The following is a 21,717-nucleotide window of genomic DNA, read 5'->3' on the forward strand; positions in this document are numbered from 1 at the left end:
CTACTGGACTTGTTCCGGAGTACAGGTTGAATCATGGCAGGCCCTCTTTGAAGTTATTGGTGCTTCTATAGTGGGTTGGCGTTCTGTATGCACAGCAGGGAACAAGATCCCACTGAGTACAGCTGGTTACTGCCTCATTTCCTCCCCACAGCAGCCCTGTGAGGCAAATATTTTCCCTATGAAAAGACTGAGTCTTAAACATGTGTATCTGTAATAATTACCAGTTTATTCCTCTGGCTAAGAGATCCAGAGGTAATTGAAGGTTTACATTTCATTTTTACGCTTCTGTTATTAAGAGTTTATTAAGTGTTTCGTTGCCTTCCGAAGGCGATTGACAAGTTCTTTTACTGTGTCTACTTTAGGGTTTTTTGTGACACAAGTAATATACACACATAAACATATATTCATTTTTTGGCAAGTGAGAAGATGCAGACAGGCAAAAAGAAAAAAAAGAAAAAGATCACACAGAGATTCACTGTTAACCTTTGGTGTATAATAAAATCAGACACTTTCCTTTGCATTATGTCACATAGAAATGTACAAATAAAGTGTACATATATACACACATATATGTATACACTGTTTTGCAACTCGTTATTTTCACTTTGCAATATACAATGAGCATTTTTCCATGCAAATGAATGAGACCTCTTATTAAATGAATAAGATTGGGTCAAAAGATGAGATGTTGACAAGAGTCATATGTAAATCTCAGCAACATCAAAGGACTGGAGTAAAATGATAGCAAATATTTTTATCAAGAAAATGCAGACAAACAGAAAGGGGCAACATTAATAACAGAAAATAATTGAATTGTCAGGGAAGTTAATTAAATGGGATAAGGACGGTCCCGAGAATGCCTGTGGTTAGAATGCAGAGCCCTAAATTTCTTTCTCAGACCCCTTATCTCTTCCAAACACCTTTCCATCTCATCTCCCTCCCTTGTCATTTCTTCATCTTTAAAATGCCTATAGTCTATGTCCTCTTTAAATTCTTCGAGTGACTGAAGCAGCCTCTGTCTAAAATTCCCTTCTGTTTGCTGGCGTTCAAATTCTCCATAGGGGCGTTCTTCCTCCCTCTTTGGCACGCTGCACTTTGGCTTTCCTTCGTTTTCTTTGCAGGGTTTTTGCATGATGTTGTTGTTGTTTCCTGCTTAACTCTAGAGAGAAAATGTAGAGATAAATTGCTTCGTTACTTTTGAAACAGGATTGTCAGTTTCTCTCTGAGGCAAGATACTTTCCCATCCCTACCCCACAGGTCCAGACCTCATAAGTCAGCCGCAGCTCCCTCCACCCTCTCATCTCCCCGTTTTCTCCCCTCCCACTTCAGGAACCCACCATTTCCCCAGCAGACAAGGCTAATGGCCTCTCCAATGGGCGGCAGAGGGGGAGCAGAAAAGGAGATGTACTGCGAAGCCGCAAATTTCGCCTAGCTTTTGCCCTTCCCGACTCCTACCCTCAGAGATCTCAGTCTAAGTGCCTCTGTCATACTGACCTGTGCGGGGTAGTTTCCTGCTCTTTTTCTTTCCCCCAGATGTGTGTGAACACAGACCCTGGGACCTGCAAACAAAAAGGAAGGGGCGGGGAGGAAGGAGCTATCTGTGAATCAACCAGCTCCAGAGACAAGACAGACGTTATTATTTTGAACCTGGGATTCTCATCATCACCGTCATCGCCTCCCGGATTTCTACCTCCTGGTACCTCCTTCCTGTCTCTGTCTTTTCCTTCAGGATTTCCGTTTCCACTCCCCACTCCTCACCCTCAGGCCTGGGCCTTGCAAGGCCCGCGTCTCCCTCCTTCGCACCGTCCCGCGCCCCACCCCACCACCACAAGCCGGCATTGAGTGAGGTGAACTATTTTCAAATGATCTCTAAATTTCTGTTGTCTCCATCCCAAGATTTCAGCCTTTCTCCACCCACCAACCCATACCCCAGGCCTAAAATTTTCTCTTGACAAAATTGGAGAAAGACCAGAAGGATAAAAAGAAAGTATGCCAGGGTGAGAGAAGCCGATTATTTCAAAGCTATCACTAAATCTCTAGGTGTCTCTCAAAAGATTTCGACCTACCCCCTTACTCCCTACTGCAAAAGATACAATTATCTCCGACGATTTTGCAGCGGTTTTGGGAAAGCAAGCCTGGACCTATTCCAGTCATTAGATTCACCCACTACTGACCCAGGGGTCCAGTGGTTCCTTCACTCCAACCTGCTGGGATTTAAGGAATTTACCTCTTCCTTCCCTTGGCCACAAGCACGCACGGCACGCTTGTCTGCAGGGCAGAAAGGAGCTGGTACCCAGAGGAGAAAGAAGCCCGGGAATATAAGGACTTCGGTTCACGTCAGCTCCTGATCACGTGAGGATTATGTCATTCCCCCATCTCTGGTCCCCACTTTCCCCTCCCACCAGCAGCGCTGCAGAAGTGGACCGGCTTACCAACCTCCCACCCCCCACCACACCAGGCCCTGTCACTCATTTTTGTCTTTGCTAATTCCAGAGGTCAAAAGTGGCCCCTTCTCCCTGTGGTCGGAATTTGTCTTTCTCTGATTACCAGGGAGGGGCTGCATTTTCCCAAAGTTATATTAACCATTGTTACTTTTTTTGTGGTTGTGCTGAGAGGGAGGATTACTTATCCTTTTCTAAGCTATAAGAAAAGAAAAGTGGCAGTCTCCTCCATCCAATCTCCCCTCAGCCACCAATAGCCATCATTTCTCTTGCAGTTCAATCCTTGAAACCAGATTGGAGGGAATGGGGTGAATTAGAAAAGGAGGTAATAATTTAGATTGTGCTTCTTACTTTTGTTTTGATAATTTCTTATTCTTTTCCAATTTTTCCATAAACATATATTTTTAATAATCAGAAGTATGATAAAGATATGTACATTTGAAAAAAGATTCAAGTTAGGAGGATAAGAAGGCCAGCCACCTGTTTCTGCTGCTGAAGTCATAATATAAATATAGATCCTTTAGGCAGACACATTTTTTATTATTATTATACTTTAAGTTCTAGGGTACATGTGCATAACGTGCAGGTTTGTTACATATGTATACTTGTGCCATGTTGCTGTGCTGCACCCATCAACTCGTCAGCACCCATCAACTCATCATTTACATCAGGTATAACTCCCAATGCAATCCCTCCCCCCTCCCCCCTCCCCATGATAGGCCCCGGTGTGTGATGTTCCCCTTCCTGAGTCCAAGTGATCTCATTGTTCAGTTCCCACCTATGAGTGAGAACATGCGGTGTTTGGTTTTCTGTTCTTGTGATAGTTTGCTAAGAATGATGGTTTCCAGCTGCATCCATGTCCCTACAAAGGACACAAACTCATCCTTTTTTATGGCTGCATAGTATTCCATGGTGTATATGTGCCACATTTTCTTAATCCAGTCTGTCACTGATGGACATTTGGGTTGATTCCAAGTCTTTGCTATTGTGAATAGTGCCGCAATAAACATACGTGTGCATGTGTCTTTAGAGCAGCATGATTTATAATCCTTTGGGTATATACCCAGTAATGGGATGGCTGGGTCATATGGTACATCTAGTTCTAGATCCTTGAGGAATCGCCATACTGTTTTCCATAATGGTTGAACTAGTTTATAATCCCACCAACAATGTAAAAGTGTTCCTATTTCTCCACATCCTCTTCAGCACCTGTTGTTTCCTGACTTTTTAATGATCGCCATTCTAACTGGTGTGAGATGGTATCTCATTGTGGTTTTGATTTGCATTTCTCTGATGGCCAGTGATGATGAGCATTTTTTCATGTGAGGCAGACACATTTTTTGAAGTTTAAGATGTACAAGTCAGTTGGAACCTACCCTTTTGAGGGGCTCCTCAAAAGGGGCATGTGAGGTCCTTCTATTAGGTGAGTCACTGAGACCATGATCCTACAGCACCTTGCCCTTAGATTTCCAGATCGCAACCGTAAGTCACAATTTTTTACTAGTTTGAGCTCAGTATCATGCCCTCTTTCTCCCAGTTTATATACCATACACATAACCCTTTTTTTCTTCAATACTGTACCCCAAATATCCCAACTTTTTTCAACACTCTCATTCAGAAAAGAATAGTTTTTCATTTTCCTTAGATATCTCCATCCTATTTATGTTTTCCAAGACCTTATTTAGCCATACTGATGTATTGAAAGTTACTTGTAGTACTAACAAAAATTAGTCACATTTAGCCACCCAACACACTAAACTTTTTGTTGCTAAGGACTTGGGTACTTGTCTAAGTAGATTTGCTCTTGATTTGTTAGCTTGGAATATATTCAATAGAAAGGGGGATGTGTAAACGTCTTATAAGTTGTTTTTAGGAAGATTGCAGCTCATTATGAATATAAAGTTACCACTAATCAGTTTGATGTAAATGACTCCAGAAAAAAGTTCAGTGGTCAGAAAAAAGCCTTAAAAAGAGTAGAGCATCGTTGTCACAGTTATTAAGGAATGATTAGTTGTGATAGAGGCAAAAAATTCGTTGGTGGGGAGAAAAATTCCTGAATCCTCTGTGAACAGCTTTTCATGCAGATGGTTAAACTCAGAGTTACAAAATGGCTGGAAGGATTCAGGTGTTGAAGACTTTGCATATTAGTATTTTTTTTTTTTTTTTTTTTTTTTAGTAGTAGAGACGAGGTTTCACCGTGTTAGCCAGGATGGTCTCGATCTCCTGACCTCGTGATCTGCCCGTCTTGGCCTCTCAAAGTGCTGGGATTACAGGCTTGAGCCACCGCGCCCGGCCTGACTTTGCATATTAGTTAGAAGAATGGCATTGGACAGATCCCAGTTTGAATTAATTGTACTTACTTAGCTTTTGTATAAACTTGCGCTTCGTCTGTAAAATGAGGCTAATAATTTGAAGTATCTCACAGAGTTTTCAGGACTAAATTACATATTTAATATGTGTAAAACATTTAATACATGACTGACAGGTACCAAGGGCAGGCCTGAAGCCTCAATATGTGGGGGCAGGTCTGGCACCAGGGATGGGGGAGGCGGGTGAAGCTGAAGCCTGCAGCCCAGGGATTCAGTTTGGCAGTGGGGCAGGCCTAGACACTTGAGTTTTTAGAGCAGGCCTGGAGCCTGGGGCTGTGGGATCCAGACTAGTGCTAAAGCAGGCCTGGAGGCTCAGTCTGCAGGTACTGGCCTAGAGTCTGGGGCCATGGGGGTGTGTCCAGCGCTGGATATTACTGGGATGGGCCTAGTGTTAGGATCCAAGAAAAAGTCTGGTGTTCACTTCCTTCTCCTTCCCCCAAGTGGATGGTACCTCCAAGCTGTGCAGCATGGGATTCAGGAAGGGGTGATGTGGGTAATGTAAAACTTTCCTTCCTATCCTTTTCAGTGTGTTTTTCTTATTTCTGTTCTATACCCAGGTGCTGTAATCTGCCAGCTGGTTTCCTTAGCTCTTGCGAAAGTATTTTTGTGCCCAGATCGTTGTTTAAATTGATGTTTCTGTGGGAGGATGAGTGCAGGAAAGTCCTGTTCTGCCATTTTGCTGACGTCTAGTTCCTCACATCTCAATTAATTTTTAATAAGGCACGAAAAAAGGGTAAAAAGGAACAATAAAAAGATGGGACTTCTGCAAGCAAATAGCAAAATACTAGTTTTAAATCCAATTGTATTAATCATTACATCAAACATTAATTGCCTAAGCATGCCAGCTAAAAAAGGAGAGTGTAGTGGTTGATTTTGGGTGTCAGCTTGACTAGATTAAGGGTTACTCAGATAGCTGTTAAAGCATTATTTATTCTCAGTGCCTCGGTGGGCACTGAGCCAGTCTCTCTCCTGCTCAAAGGGAAAACTAGGTGGTTTTGCTTTTAATTAAAATGATTGGGCTTCCTCAGGTGTGTCTGTGAGGGTATTTCCAGAGGAGATTTACATGTGAATCGGTGGATTGAGTGGGGGAAGAGGGCAGCCTCAATGTGAGTGGGCATCATTTAACCAGCTGAAGGATTAATGGAACAAAAAGGTGGAGGAAAGGTGAATTTTCACCATTTCTCTACTGGAGCTAGGAAAATTATCTTCTCCTGCCCTTGGACACCATAACTCCAGGTTCTCTGACCTTTGGACTCCAGGAACCACACCAGCAGCCACCCCTCACAACCCTCACCATACACCCCACCTGGGGCTCTCAGGCCTTTGGCCTCAGACTGATAATTACACCATTGGATTTCATGGGTCTGAGGTCTTTGGAATTGGATTGAGCCACACTATCAGCCTTCCTCACTCTCCAGCTTGCAGACAGCCTATTGTAGGACTTCTCAGCCTCCATAATCAAGTGAGCCAATTCCCCTAATAAATCTCTTTTCATATATTTCTTTATGTATTCTACCAGTTCTGTCTTTCTGAGTGCCACGATCTCAGTTCACTGCAAGCTCCGCCTCCTGGGTTCACGCCATTCTCCTGCCTCAGCCTCCCGAGTAGCTGGGATTACAAGTGCCCGCCACCACGCCCGGCTAATTTTTTGTATTTTTAGTAGAGATGGGGTTCACCGTGTTAGCCAAAATGGTCTCGATCTCCTGACTTTGTGATCCGCCTGCCTCGGCCTCCCAAAGTGCTGGGATTACAGGCATGAGCCACCGCACCTGGCCACGTACAGGTTTTTTATATAGTTAAATTGCATGTCATGGGGGTTTGGTGTATAGATTGTTTTGTCGCCCAGGTTAATAAGCATAGTACCCAATAGGTAATTTTTTCGATCCTCACTCTTCTCCCACCCTCCACCCAAGTAGGCCCTGGATCTGTTGTTCCTTTCTTTGTGTTCATATGTATTCAATGTTTAGCTCCTACTTATAAGCAAGAATATGGGGTATTTGGTTTTATGCGGAAACACACTTTACAGACACACATTGGTTAATAGTAAAAGAATGAAAAAAGAAATAGTATAGAAACATGAATCATAAGAAAGATGGAATGGTTAGATTAATATCAGCACAGTAGATTTCAGAACAAGAAATGTCCATGGACAGATGAATGAATAAAAGTGTGGTATATACATACAATGGGATATTATACAGCCTTAAAAAGAAAGTAAATTCTGATACATGCTACAACATAGACAAACCTTGAAGACATTATGTTAAGTGAAATAAGCCAGGCAGAAAAGGATTGATATTTTATGTTTCCACTTATATGAGGTACCTAGAGTAGTCAAATTCATAGAGACAGAAAGTAGAACAGCGGTTGCCAGAGGCTGGGGGAAGCAAAAAAAAATGAGGAGTTATTATTTAAAAGGTACAGAGTTTCAGTTTGGGAAGATGAAAAAGTTCTGGAGACGAAATGGTTGCACAACAATGTGAGTGTACTTAATGTCACTGAACCATACACTTAAACATAGTTAAAATGGTAAATTTTAAGTTATGTATATTTTACCACAATAAAAGCATATTTTATAAAAATGAATGGGAAACCTTTGGATTAAAAGAGAATTAAGAGATGTATAAAGCAAGGGTAATGTGTGTTGGATCCTCAGTGAAACAAATGTAACAAAAGAAGCCATGATAATTTATGGAACAAATGAAAATTTGAACACTGAATAGATGTTTGATATCAAGGAGTTATTTTTAGGTATAATAATGATATTGTGGCTAAATTTATAAAGGGCTTATCTTTTAGATATACATACTGATACATCAATAGATGAAAATATATACTGTCTGGAATTTGCTTTGAAATAATATGGTAGGAAAGAAGTGGGTGGGAATAAAAACAGGTTGACCATAAATTGAAATTGTTAGAGCATAAAGGTGGATACACTCAGGTTTTGTTTTATCTTTCTAAACTACTTTTGAATATATTTCAGATATAACTCACAAAAAACTAGTATCCAGAAAGAAATGTTCTGTTGGGAGTGTAAATGATGCAATCACTTTGGAAAATATTTTGGCATTATCTACTAAAGGTGAAGATATGGATACCTATAACCCAGCAATCCAACTTCTAATAAATACCCATTAGAGATGTGTATGAATGTTAATGGAAACATTATTTGTAAATAACCAAAAATTTGAAAATAATATCCATAAAGATGAGAATGAATAAATATGTTACATTCATGAAATGATATAGTAAATGGCAATGAGAATGAACTAGATCTATACATAAAAACATGGATGGACATAACTAACATAATTTGAGTAGTATAAAGACCAAATAAATAAAAGCAGTATGATTAAATTTACATACAGTTAAACTGCAGGCAAAAGTAAATGGTTGGAAGGGCATTTATAGGTGGTAAAACTCTAAAGAACAATAAGGAAATAATTATTGTAAAAGTTAGGATAATGGTTACCTCTGGGAAGAAGGTAGTATTTTGTAATTAGTAAAAAAAAATCACCTGATGGGTTACAGGTGCTTGTAAAGTTCTATTTCTTGACCCGAGTTTGGTTATATGTTACCTGGACGTTTGTTTTATAATTATTTATTTATGATTACTGCACTTTTTAATAGATGTGTTATAGCTCACAATTTAACAGTAAAGACATGCTGTCGAGATAATTGGTTAATACTTTAGGATAATATAAATTTTCCCGATCCTAAAAAGAGATCTGAATGAATTAAACATTTAGATGTTAAAAAATTGAAACAATAATAAGCTAAGAATGAATAATAAAAGAAAGGTTAGCTTACCGATAAGGCAAGAAAATGTATTGAAAAATTAGAACGTATGAATATGAAAATACAAGTTTTATGTGGGTGTGGATGAATAGGAAGTTCTCTATACTGTTATTGGGGGTAGAAAATGGTGTTACAATTCTGAAGGCAAATTTATCACATCTAAGGATTTACCTAAGGAACTAATAGGGAAGATCCTAAAAACCAGTGGTATAAGGTGGCAAAAATATATTGAGTACCTGATCTTTGCACGAACTTTGCTGGTGAAAAGTAAGCTTACTTTAGAAAAGGAAAACAAAAACTAAGAACAACCAAAATGTTCATCTATAGTCAATAAAATGTAGTTATCCGTGTAATAGAATATTATGTAGCCATTTGAAAAGATCAGGTATATCTAACATGTCTAATGTAAAATATTGCCAGGATACATTGTTCATGGTAAAAAGAATATAAAAGAATATGAAAATAATACCAGATACATAAAAATATATACCACCCTGTCAAACATGTTTATCCCTGGATAATGAAATTTGACAAATAATAGGTCCTTACACCTGTGGAACTCAATGAAAGGCAGTTACGATAATTGATTGCATGTCCACTGATCTGTGTCAATTTTGAGTGGATGGGTAGGTGGGAAGGATACCCATGAGGACATGGTATTTGCCCTCAAGAGACCTCTGAAAACCTCAGCTTTGGTCGTTTTCTGCTATGTGCCAAGCATAGGCTAGGTGCGTAAGCCAGTGCACTATCCCATGTAACCCCTCATCAGCCTATAAGGTAAAGATTCTTTTCTACATTTAACACATGAGAAATCTGATGCTTGTCTATGGTTACACAACAGATCATCTGCCTGTGTTGTCTCCTCCATGCCTATTTGGCTCAGTTATTAGCCAGTTCCTGTGGGATTTATACCTGGGCTTCTTAGCAGCTCCTGGTGATTATCAACTATGTAAGAAAACAGATGCTGAGTGAGTCAGTACCCATGGGTAACTCAAAATGTGCAGGATACTGGCACAATTTGAAATGCAATGTTTACATTTTTAAAATATGAATATTTAAAACAAATATTTTAAAAAGGTGGCCACTGAAGTCATTTGGAGAATTAGGGGAAGGGGGCAGAGGGGCTCTTTGTCTATGGTTTTCACAACTAGATGTCTGAATTAGTCAAGGTTCTCCAGAGAAATAGAGCCAATAGGGTGTGTGTGTGTGTGTGTGTGTGTGTGTGTGTGTGTGTAGGCTCATGGAATAGATTCATGCAATTATGGAGACTGACAAGCCCAAAATCTGCAGGGTAGGCAGGCAGGCTGCAGACCCAAGGAGAGTTGATGTTGCAGTGCCAGTCTGAAGGCTGTTTGCCAGCAGAATCCCCTCTTGCTCAGAGGAGGTCAGTCTTTAGTTCTATTAAGGCCTTCAACTGATTGGATGAGGCCCACCCACATTATACAGAGCAATCTGCTTTACTCAAAGTCCACAAGTTTAAATGTTAATCTCATCCAGAAAATACCCTCACAGAAACATCCAGAATAATGTTTCAGCCAATAGTAGGGCTTACCACTTCAAAGGAACAAATAGAAAAAGATAACTTATTTTGTTAGCTTAACGTTTTAAATTCAAGTTAATCATGAAAGCATTTTTTCCTCTCTAACCACAGTACGCTTTCATGCTATCTGGACTCACTTGAATAGGACTTACAGAGTGTGTTCTCTGAATACCAAAAATGTACTTAATTAAAAAACAGAAACATTAAATATCTAGAAAAAGCTACAAATATTGTAAAACAATAGGTTAAATAAATAAATAAATTACAGAAAAAATAGAAATATTTCAAACTCAACGATAACATATCGAATTTTGGAGATGCTGTTAAAATGGTGTTTGGGGAGAAATTTGTAATTTTAAATGCTTATATTAGAAAAAAAGAGAGGTCTAACATCGATTATCTAAATTTTTATGTACAAAAGCTAGAGAATAAAAGGATATTAAACCCAAAGTAAATAGAATAAAACAAATAAATGAATATAGAAATATATCATTATTTATGGATATTTTTGAGGAGACTTAATATTGTTAAGATGTCAGTTCTCCTTTCCCAAGTGATCTTCAGATTAAATGCAATCACAATCAAAATCCAAGCAGGAGGGCCGGGCGTGGTTGCTTACACCTGTAATCCCAGCACTTTGGGAGGCCAAAGCAGGCAGATCACTTGAGGTCAGGAGTTCAAGACCAGCCTGGCCAATATGGTGAAACCTCATCATACAAATCCTACGGAAACTATTCCAAAACTAGAGGGGGGACTACTTCCAAACTCATTCTACAAAGTCAGTGTTACCTTGATATCAAAACCAGACAAAAGACACGTCAAAAAAAGAAAACTATAAGCCAATATCTTTGATGAATATTGATACAAATAAACCTTAACAAAATACTAGCAAACCATATTCTATGATACATTAAAAAGATCCATTCATTATGTCCAAGTGAGTTTTATCCCAGGGGTGCAAAAATGGTTCGACATACACAAATCAATCATTATGATGCATCATATTAACAGAATGAAGCACAAAAACCATGTGATCATTTCAATTGATGCTGAAAAAGCATTTAATAAAATTCAACATCCCTTCATGTTAAATGCCCTACAAAAAACTGGGTATAGAAGGAACATACCTCAACATAATAAAAGCCATATACAACAGACCTACAGCTAGTATCATACTGAATGAGGAAAAACTGAAAGCCTTTCCTGTAAGAACTGGAACAAGACAAGGATGCCATGTCCACTTTCACCACTGTTATTCAACATAGTACTGGAAGTTCTAGCTAGAGCAATCAGACAAGAGAAACAAATAAAGGGCATCCAAATTGCAAAGGAAGAAGTCAAGTTATCCTTGTTTGCAGATGATATGATCTTATATTTGGTTTAGCTGAACTGCGAAGTAACCGCTGAGCTAAAGCCAGCCCAATGATCTTATATTTGGAAAAACATGAAGACTCCACAAGAAACCTATTAGAGCTGATAAACAAACTCAGTAAAGTTGCAGGATAAAAAATCAACACACAAAAATCTAAAGCACTTCTGTATGCCAACAGGGAACAATCTGAAAAAAGATACAGAAAAGTAATCCCATTTACAAGAGCCACACACAAAATAAAATGCCTAGGAATAAACTTAACCAAAGGAGTAAAACATCTCTGTAATGAAAACTATAAAACACTGATGAAAGAAACTGAAGAGGACACCAAAACTTCAATATTGTTAAAATGTCCGTATTACCCAAAGCAATCTACACATTCAATGCAATCCTTACCAAAATACTAGTGACATTCTTCACATAAATAGAAATAACAATCCTAAAATTTATATGGAACCACAAAAGACCCCGAATAGCCAAGCATATCCTAAGCAAAAAGAACAAAACACGAGGAATCACATTACCTGACTTCCAACTTTACTACAGAGCTATACTAGCCAAAACAGCATGGTACTGGCATAAAAACAGACACATAAATCAATGAAATAGAAGAGAGAACCCAGAAACAAATCCACACACCTACAGTAAACTCATTTTCGACAAAGCTCAATAAATGGTTCTGGGAAAACTGGATATCCATCTGTAGAAGAATTAAACTAGACTCCTATCTCTCAACATACACAAAATACAAATAAAAATGGATTAAAAACTTAAATCTAAGACCACAAACTATGAAACTTTAATGTGAAAACCTCTGGAAAACCCTCCAGTACATTGGTCTGGGCAAAGATTTCTTGAGTAATATCCCACAAGCACAGACAGCCAAAGGAAAAATGGACAAATGGGGTCACATCAAATTAAAAAGCTTCTGCACAGCAAAGGAAACAATGAACAAAGTGAAGAGACAACCCGCTGAATGGGAGAGAATATTTGCAAACTACCCATCTGACAAGAGATTAATAATCAGACTACATAAGGAGCTCAAAGAACTCTAAAAGAAAAAAATCTAATAATCTGATTTAAAAATGGGCAAAAGATTTAAATAGACACCTCTCAAAAGAAGACATACACATAGTGAACAGGTATATTGAAAGGTGTTCAACATCATTGATCATCAGAGAAATGCAAATCGAAAGTACGATGAGGTATAATCTCACCCCAGCTAAAATGGCTTTCATCCAAAAGACAGGCAATACCAAATGGCAGCAAGGATGTGGAGAAAAGGGAACCCTCATCCACCATTGATAGGGATATAAATTAGTACAACCACTATGGAGAACACTTTGGAGGTTCCTCAAAAAAACTAAAAATTGAGCTACCATACCATGCAACAATTCCTCTGCTGGGTATGTACCCAAAAGAAAGGAAATCAGTATATCAAAGAGATGTCTGTACTCCCATGTTTGTTGCAGCACTGTTCACCAATAGTCAAGATTTGGAAATAACCTAAGTGTCAATCAACAGATGAGTGGATAAAGAAAGTGTACGTCTACACAATGGAGTACTATTCAGCCATAAAAAGAATAAAATCCTCTCATTTGCAACAACATAGATGGAACTGGAGGTCATGATGTTAAGTGAAACAAGCCAAGCACAGAAAGTCAAATATTGCATGTTCTCTCTCTTTTGTGGGAGCTAAAAATTAAAACAATTGAACTCATGGAGACAGAGAATAGAAGGATGATTGCCAGAGGCTGGGAAGGGTATTCAGGGGTTGGGGGTGGGAAAGGGGGATAGTTAAAGGGTACAGAAAAATAGAAAGAATAAAACTACAGTAAAAAATGATTTGATTGTTCATTTTAAAATAATTAAAAGAATATAATTGGGTTGTTTGAAACACAAAGGATAAATGAATGAGGTGATGGATACCCTATTTTCCCTGATGTGATTATTTCATTTTGCATGCCTTCATCGAAATATCTCATATAACTCATAAATATATACACCTACTATGTACCCACAAAATTAAAAAATAAAAAATAAGGAAGTAATTGCGTTAAAAAGTGTGTAGGTTAGTGAAATAGTATAAGGTGAACACTCTTGTTACCATCACTCAGATAAAAAGATGAAATTTTCCCAGCCACCTCAGAAGCCCTTCCATGTACCCCTTCCCTTTTCCGCAAAAGTAACTACTATTTTGACGTTTATAGTCATCACTTTCTTTGGTTTCTTTGTGGTTTTATCTCCCAAGTGTTCACTGCATAGCTGGACACTATAGAGTTTAGTTTTGCTCATTTTAAATTTTTTATGGTTATTTAAAGTATTAATCTACAGATTTTCTCTCTTTCTCTTGCTTTTCCTTACAAATTATTTGTGGAATAACCTGAGCTATTTGACTTGTACAGTTTCCCACAATACTGGATTTTGCTGTCTACCAATGGTGTAGTCCAACCTGATCCTCTTTCCTAAAAATTGGCAATCGTATTCAGGGGTTTTATTAGACTTGGATATGATTGCTTTGGATTAATAAGCTGTATTGTTTTCTTTCACAAAGAAATAAATGCTCTTTTTGGTTTTTATCAGCCATTGATGTTTAATACTATCAAAGGAAAGCCTGTAATTGTAATGTGCTTAAGAAAATGCGGTGTGGTAGCCTCCAGCAACCAGCTAATGAGTTCCCCCCTCACACTTCTGGCAATGCAGTTTCTATAAACACTAAAGACTTAATTTTAAAATTATATATGTACACACATATACATATGTATACATACATACATGGATACATAGGTACATATATAGATTTTTAATTAAGACACAGACACACTCATAGAGATATCAAGGTACAGGATTCTAAACATTGACAACAACAAAGAGTTTGCCTTTGTCCGGATGATACAATTTGGTAACTACAGGTGTGTGGGTGCTAACTTTACTTTTCAGTCCTTTGTTGCTAATTCATAGTCATCTCTGAGCAAGAGAATGAAAGGATATTAAACCCAAAGTAATGTAAAACCCAAAATGCTCTTAATGTAAATTATTCCTACCTGTCATATTAATTTTTCTGGTCACTCTGTCTTGAAATCTCAGGGCCTTGTTTGATTTTTACCCCTTCCCTAAGCAACAAGTCCCTATCTTTCTTTACTCTGATGGCTGAATCTGTCACTCTCCTGGTTTAGGCCCTTATCATCTTACATATGATCTATTACGGCAACCCATTCTCTGGTGTTCCTCCCTCCATTCTCGTCCCCTCTCCTTCAGAGAGGTTTAAGTAAGATATCCAAGATTACATAGCTGGTTAGTGCCAAGCCTGGGAATTAATCCAGTTTTAGAATGAGGACTGTCTCAATACGACCCTATATTTTCTCCCATCTTCTTCATTCAACCTCCTACCCTTTGTTCACTGATGAGTCAATAGTTATTTTGGAGGCTCCCCAGATGCCCAGAACTGCCCTGTGTACTTTGGCTGTAAAGGGATGGATCTCAGAGGAAGGGTCTACACTGGTGAGAAATCTACTTTCTCTGGGTGGGGTGAATATCCCTTCATATGAGGCCAAATGAAGAAAGGGCTAAAGGGTTGACTGTCAGGCCAATAGGTTCTAGGGGAAGGCAATGCCAGATTGGCCCCAAATAGAAAAAGCCTCAAGGAGGAAGAGTACTTTGACCTGAGTCTCAGAGGATGGGCAGGGTGTAGAATTAGGATGGGAAGAAGGAAAGAGACCTGTCTGAAGCGACCCAGGCACAGCATCCCTACCATTTGTTGCCTTGTCCTGTTTCATGCTGCTTGTGGATTGAAGTCCACTTTCTCCTTCTTTAGAAGTCTGTGGATGATGTCTATTGTCTGAAAGTGGTTCACTGCAAGCAGTTTATGACATGAAGTCAGAAAATCTATGTTCTGCACTCTCTTAAGGCCTTTCTTGCTTATTTTCAAGTCATGAAATCGGAATTTTTCAATCTTTCTGTATAGAACTTAGACAAATGCATTAAAAATATACATCTACCTTGAGCCCACAAATCCATTCCTAGATATCCATAATCAATGATACTATAAAATTTAACTGCAACAAAGTTATAGTGAATATGGTTGACCAGGGTTGCTTTATACTATACTGATATTCTTAGATAAAAATAGAGAAAAACCTTATGTTTTACACTATATTGAGTTTTGTGTGGATGTATTCCATATTATAAACTTTGCCAAAGTTTGGTTGCTGATTGTAACCTTATGGCATCACTCATTTTAGCCAAGAGCACTAATTGTCCCCAGGGATAATGTATTCCACCTTCCTTTAGGTAATAGAACTTTGCTCCACAAAGTTTTAGAAGAGCTCTTGGCTTTGTTTCTGTTTGAGAGAGGATATCCCTCTGTCACCCAGGCTGGAGTGCAGTGGCATGCTCACGGCTCACTGCAGCCTCGACCTCCCAGGCTCAGGTGATTCTTCCACCTCAGTCGCCCTAGTAGCTGGGTCTACAGGCGCGAGCCACTACGCCTGGCTAATTTTTTGTAGAGACAACGTCCTGCTATGCTGCCTAGGCTAGTCTCAAACTCCTGACCTCAGCCTCACAAAGTACTGGGATTACAGGCTTGAGCCACCTCGCCTAGAAACACTCTTGATCACTCAACTAGAAACTAACATTTCCCAGCATCCTTTGAAACCAAGTATGTCCACTTGTCCAAATTATTTGCAATAGAATGTGAGTAGATGTGTAGTGTACAACTTCTGTGTCATTTCTTCAGAAGAGAATTGTTTGCTTTCTACTTCCTCTTTCCTCCCTCCTGCGTTCTAAAACTCAGAAGAAATACAATATCAACAGTCTAGGTGACGGTACAGCAACAAAATAGAAGGCACCTAACCTCATATAGTAGACAAATCCACTTGCCCCAAACTCCCTTTCTTTTTTTTTTTTTTTTTTTGAGAGGCAGTCTCGCTCTGTCGCCCAGGCTGGAGTGCAGTGGCGCAATCTCGGCTCACTGCAAGCTCCGCCTCCCTGGATCACGCCATTCTCCTGCCTCAGCCTCCAGGGTAGCTGGGACTACAGGCGCCCACCACCACGCCTGGCTAATTTTTTGTGTTTTTAGTAGAGTCGGGATTTCACCGTGTTAGCCAGGATCGTCTGGATCTCCTGACCTCGTGATCCGCCCACCTTAGCCTGCCAAAGTGCTGGAATTACAGGCGTGAGCCACCGCGCCCGGCCCCAAACACCCTTTTTATCTCTGGACTATTTTGTGTGAGAAAACTACACTTTTGTTTGAGAGAAGAAATCCTCTGGTTTGAACCATTGTATGTTTGGGGCCTCTATATTATAGTAGCTTATCCTGTATCGTAAGTACACTTGTGAAAGAAGTAATAGAAATTGATCATCACTTTTTTCTGACATGGAAAAATGAGGTTAAAATGAATTCATGATATATGTTCTGCACATTTTTCCTAGTTTGTATTTACTTATATTTTTGTTTCTGGTGGTTTTATATGTAGAAATTGTTTTAATCCTATTATGTAAGTATATTCAGAAATAAGGAATGATTATATTTTATCTATTACAAACCATGTTTATACATATGTATGTATAAGTATTAGAACCCCATTGATCATGATTTTTCTAATCGAATTTATTATTTAAAGTATAAATAATGAAAAGTTTTATTTATCATTAAATATCCCTTTATAGCATATTTTTATCATTTTATGGAACTCAATGATATGAATAGGTAATAACTTATTTAAGGCAATTAATCAATATTGGCATATTTTGTTTTTCCCGTTGTTTTACTGTTATATTTGTTTTACTACCATGAATATCTTTATGCATAAACATTTTCACACATTTATTTTTTGTAGAATAGAATGTAAATAGTGAAATAACTATGTCAAATAGTACAAATATTTCTAAAATTTCTAATAATTCCTGTCAAATTGCCTTCTATAAAGAATGTACCAAATTACATTCCCACCTATAGTGTGAAAATTGTTTTAGATTTAACAATTTACTATGACAAGAAGAATATCTGTTTTGCATTTAGTCAATAAAGTATAAATACATATGTAAATGTGCCCAAATTATAAATTTATAGCTCAATGAAGTTTCACAAAGTAAAACCGTTGAACCAGCATTTAAAACAAAACAACAAAGAAAAATAGAACATTACCAACACTGTAAAATCCTCATTCCAGTGTTTACTAAAGACTGCTACTACCAAGAATTCTAACATCACAGATTAGTTTTGCCTGTGTTTAAACTCATATAAATGGAGTTATACATTAAATACTCTTTTTTTCTCTCTGACTTCTTTTTATTAACATTATGCTTGTGAGACCTATCTATATTGCTTGTAGTTGCAACTTGTACATTTTCATTGTTGAATAATATTCCACCGTGTAAACATATAATTTATACATTTCTCTGATTAAAAAAAATTGGGGTATTTGATAATTGTTGGCAATTTTTAAAGTGCTATTACAGATATATGTGTAAGTGCTGTTTGGTGGACCAATGAACACATGATTAGGACATCTAGAGAGAAATTGTTCAGCCTTAGAGTATACATATGCTGATTTTGACTATATTCTGTCAGTTTTCCAAATCCGTAGTACCAGCTCTAGTTGTACCACATTCTTGTAAAATACTTGTTTTCTGTCTTTATTATTTTAGACTGTCTGGGTGGTGTTCAGGGACATCACATTTTGGCTGTAATTTGCATTTCTCTTAAAAAGTAATGAAGTTGAACATCTTTTCAAAAATTATTGAACATTTATTTTATTAAATGTTCTGTTTTGTGAAGTGTTGTTTTTTAAGATATTTTCCCATTTTTCCATTGTATTATCTTTCCTTTTCTTACTTATTTTTAACAGTTCTTTATATAATACATTATGGACACGAGTCATTTGTTAGATATATTTGTTGCAAATATCTTCTCCCAGTTTGCAGGTTGCTTTCGCATTCTTTTAATGGTGTTGTATGATAAACAATTTTGTTTTTTTGACAGAGTCTCACTCTGTCGCCCAGGTTGGGGTTCAGTGGCACAATCTCGGCTCACTGCAACCTCCACCTCCTGGGTTCGGGCGATTACCCTGCCTCAGCCTCCCGAGTACCTGGGATTACAGGCATCTGCCATCATGTCTGTCTAATTTTTTGTATTTTTGTAGAGACAGGCTTTCACCATGTTGGCCAGGCTGGTGTTGAACTCTTGACCTCAGGTGATCTGCCCGCCTCAGCCTCCCAAAGTGCTGGGATTACAGGCATGAGCCACCGCACCAGGCCTAGAAGTTGTTTTTTGGTTTTTTTTTTTAATATATGAATAAAGTGCAATCTATAATGTTTTTCCTTCATGCTTAGTGCTTTCTGTGTCCTGTTTAAGAAAACTGCTTACTCCAAAGTCATGAAGATGATCCCCTGTGTTTTTTTACATTAGGATTACATTTTTACCTTTCCCATTTGGGTCTGCAATCCACTGAGTTTTTTTTTTTTAATGTATTATGTAAGGTGGAATCAATATACATATTTTCCCCGTATGGATATCCAACTAATCTTTTCAAAACCACTTTTTGAAAAGAAAAATGCTTCCTCCACTTCATTGAACTGTCACCTTTATCATAAATTAGGTAACTGTGTAGGTAGGTATGTTTCACAGGTCCATATAAGGTAGACACACACACACAAACACAGACACATTTTAATCTTTGAGACAATATCATACTCATAATTGTATTAAATTTTGATATCTAGTAGTGGACGTTTTGGAGCTTTCTTCGTCTAAAAGGCTGTCTTAGCTATATTTGGCTCTTTGTATTTTTTTTTTCTTTTTTTTTTTGAGACAGTCTCACTCTGTCGCCCAGGCTGGAGTGCAGTGGCGCAATCTCGGCTCACTGCAACCTCTGCCGCCCGGGTTCAAGCGATTCTCCTGCCTCAGCCTCCCAAATAACTGGGACTACAGCCGCCTGCCATTGCGCCCGGCTAATTTTCGCATTTTTAGTAGAGATGGGATTTCACCGTGTTAGCCACGGTGGTCTGGATCTCCTGACCTCGTGATCCGCCCGCCTTGGCCTCCCAAAGTGCTGGGATTACAGGCGTGAGCCACTGCACCCCGCCCACCTCTTCGTATTTTCATACACATGGTTGAAGTCTGCTCATCAACAGAAAGTGAGCTGTTGAGATTTCCATATGGATTGCACTGAATTTATAGATGAATTTGGGTATAATTGACATCCTTAAAATATTGAGTGTTTCCATTCATGATCATGGTAATACCTATACTTAGTTATTCTCTAATGTTCTTGAAACTATTTTATAATTTTCAGTGTAGAGGTCTTGAAAGTATTTAATTAGATTTATTCCTAGATATTTGATTTTTAGCAAAACTTATTGGGCTATAATTTACATACAATAAGATACACACCTTTTAACTATATAGTTCAATGATTTCAACAAATGTATTTATCAATGGAGTCACTACCTCATTAAGATACAGAATGTTTTCCTCAGCTGAGAGAGTTCCATTATGCCTCTTTGCAATCAGAAAAACCCCAACTTTCAAGCCAGGCAAAAACTGATTTGATTCAACTTATATCAGTACAGATTAGTTTTGCCTGTTTTAGAACTTATATAAATGCAATCATGCAGAAAACAATTGTGGCTGGTGTCTTTATAGATACAATTTTTTTTTTTCATTTTTTAAAGATTCATCTATGTTACTGTTTGTATCAGTAGCTTGTCACTTTTTTATTGCTTAGCAGCTTTAAAATGTATGAATACATCACAATTTGTTTATCAGTTCACTTGTTGGACATTTAGATTTTTATCAACTTTGGGGCTATCATAAAGGAAATTTCTATGAACTTTCCTATGCCAATATTTTTGAGAAAATATGTTTTAAAATCTGTTGGGGCCGGGCGCGGTGGCTCAAGCCTGTAATCCCAGCACTTTGGGAGGCCGAGGCGGGCGGATCACAAGGTCAGGAGATCGAGACCACAGTGAAACCCCGTCTCTACTAAAAATACAAAAAATTAGCCGGGCGCGGTGGCGGGCGCCTGTAGTCCCAGCTACTCAGGAGGCTGAGGCAGGAGAATGGCGGGAACCCGGGAGGCGGAGCTTGCAGTGAGCCGAGATCGCGCCACTGCACTCCAGCCTGGGCAACAGCGTGAGACTCCGTCTCAAAAAAAAAAAAAAAAAAAAAATCTGTTGGGAAAATTCCAAAAAGTGGAATTTCTAGGACATATGGTAAGCCTAAGTTTAACTTTTTAAGAAACTGCCACCAAGTCTTGGAGTGGTTGAACCCCTCACCAACAATCAATGAGAGTTTCTATTGTTACTATTTTCAAAAGTGCTTGGGACTGTCAGACATTTTAAGTTCAGCAATTATAATGGGTGTGCAGTGGTTTTTCATTCTGGCTTTATTTTACATTTCCCTGATAGTTAATGAGGTTGAGCATCTTTTCATGAGCTCGTTGGTAATTTGTGTATGTAGTTTTGTGAAATGTTTATTCAAATCTATTATTTGCCTTCTTGAGTTTTCGAAGTTCTTTATATATGCTCTGAATTCAAACCCACTGTCAGATACACATATTGTGAATATTTACTCCCAGCTTCTCACTTCATTTTCTTAACCATGTGGTTTAAATGGTAGTTTTTAATTTTGATAAATCCAATTTCTCATTTTTTTTTGTGATCTGTTCTTTTTCTGTCCTAAGGGATTGTTTTCTCAAAGATTATAAAGTTTTTCTCTATGTTTTATTCTAGAAGTTTTCTAATTTGAGTTTTTACATTTAGGTTTATGATCCATTTTGAATTAATTTGTGTATAGTATAGATAAAAGGCAAGGCTCCTGTTTTTCCCTTAAGAATTCTGTTATTTCAGCACCATTTGTTTAAAAGACTATACTTTCCATATCGAATTACTTTGACATCTTTGTCAAAAATTAATTAACAGGCAGAAGGAGGTGAATCCTGGGAGCCAAGGGCAGAGAGAGGCAAGTCCCCAGAGAAGTGGGAATGGCCAACAGCTCCCTGAGAAGATGCCTTCCGTCCTTCCTGGGCAGGCAAGGGAAGTCTCAAGAATACACAAGAGAAGGGAGAGTGGCAGAGCCCAGGCTGGGGATGTTAAAAGGGACTCACGGTGAGGATGGGGGCGGGCCCGAAAGTCCCACCTGACTCCAGGCTGCAGGAGGGAGCGTGGGACGGGGGCGGAGCCGCTGGCGATGAC

General features: G+C 38.4%; 1 protein-coding gene across 2 annotated transcripts; it reads right to left on the reverse strand.

The window, feature by feature from the left end:
• Window positions 1-205: 205 nt before the first annotated feature.
• Window positions 206-2,356, reverse strand: LOC105499776 (transcription elongation factor A like 7). 2 transcript variants are annotated; one of them, XM_011772572.3, is made up of 3 exons: window positions 2,228-2,356; window positions 1,495-1,559; window positions 206-1,159 (listed from the first exon to the last, which is right to left on the reverse strand). In XM_011772572.3, exon 3 carries the CDS (start codon window positions 1,130-1,132, stop codon window positions 830-832), a length of 303 nt encoding a protein of 100 aa, XP_011770874.1. In that variant the 5' UTR covers window positions 1,133-1,159; window positions 1,495-1,559; window positions 2,228-2,356; the 3' UTR covers window positions 206-829. The 2 variants fall into 2 exon arrangements, with proteins under 2 accessions (XP_011770874.1, XP_011770875.1); XM_011772573.2 differs by having other exon boundaries at window positions 1,495-1,613; window positions 2,228-2,319.
• Window positions 2,357-21,717: the final 19,361 nt, after the last annotated feature.

The sequence above is a fragment of the Macaca nemestrina genome, chromosome X, assembly GCF_043159975.1.
Source record: "Macaca nemestrina isolate mMacNem1 chromosome X, mMacNem.hap1, whole genome shotgun sequence".
NCBI lineage: Eukaryota > Metazoa > Chordata > Mammalia > Primates > Cercopithecidae > Macaca > Macaca nemestrina.

Excerpts from the sequence above, each read along its gene's own strand:
- LOC105499776 (XM_011772572.3), bottom strand. The coding sequence starts at position 1,132 with ATGCAAAAACCCTGCAAAGAAAACGAAGGAAAGCCAAAGTGCAGCGTG.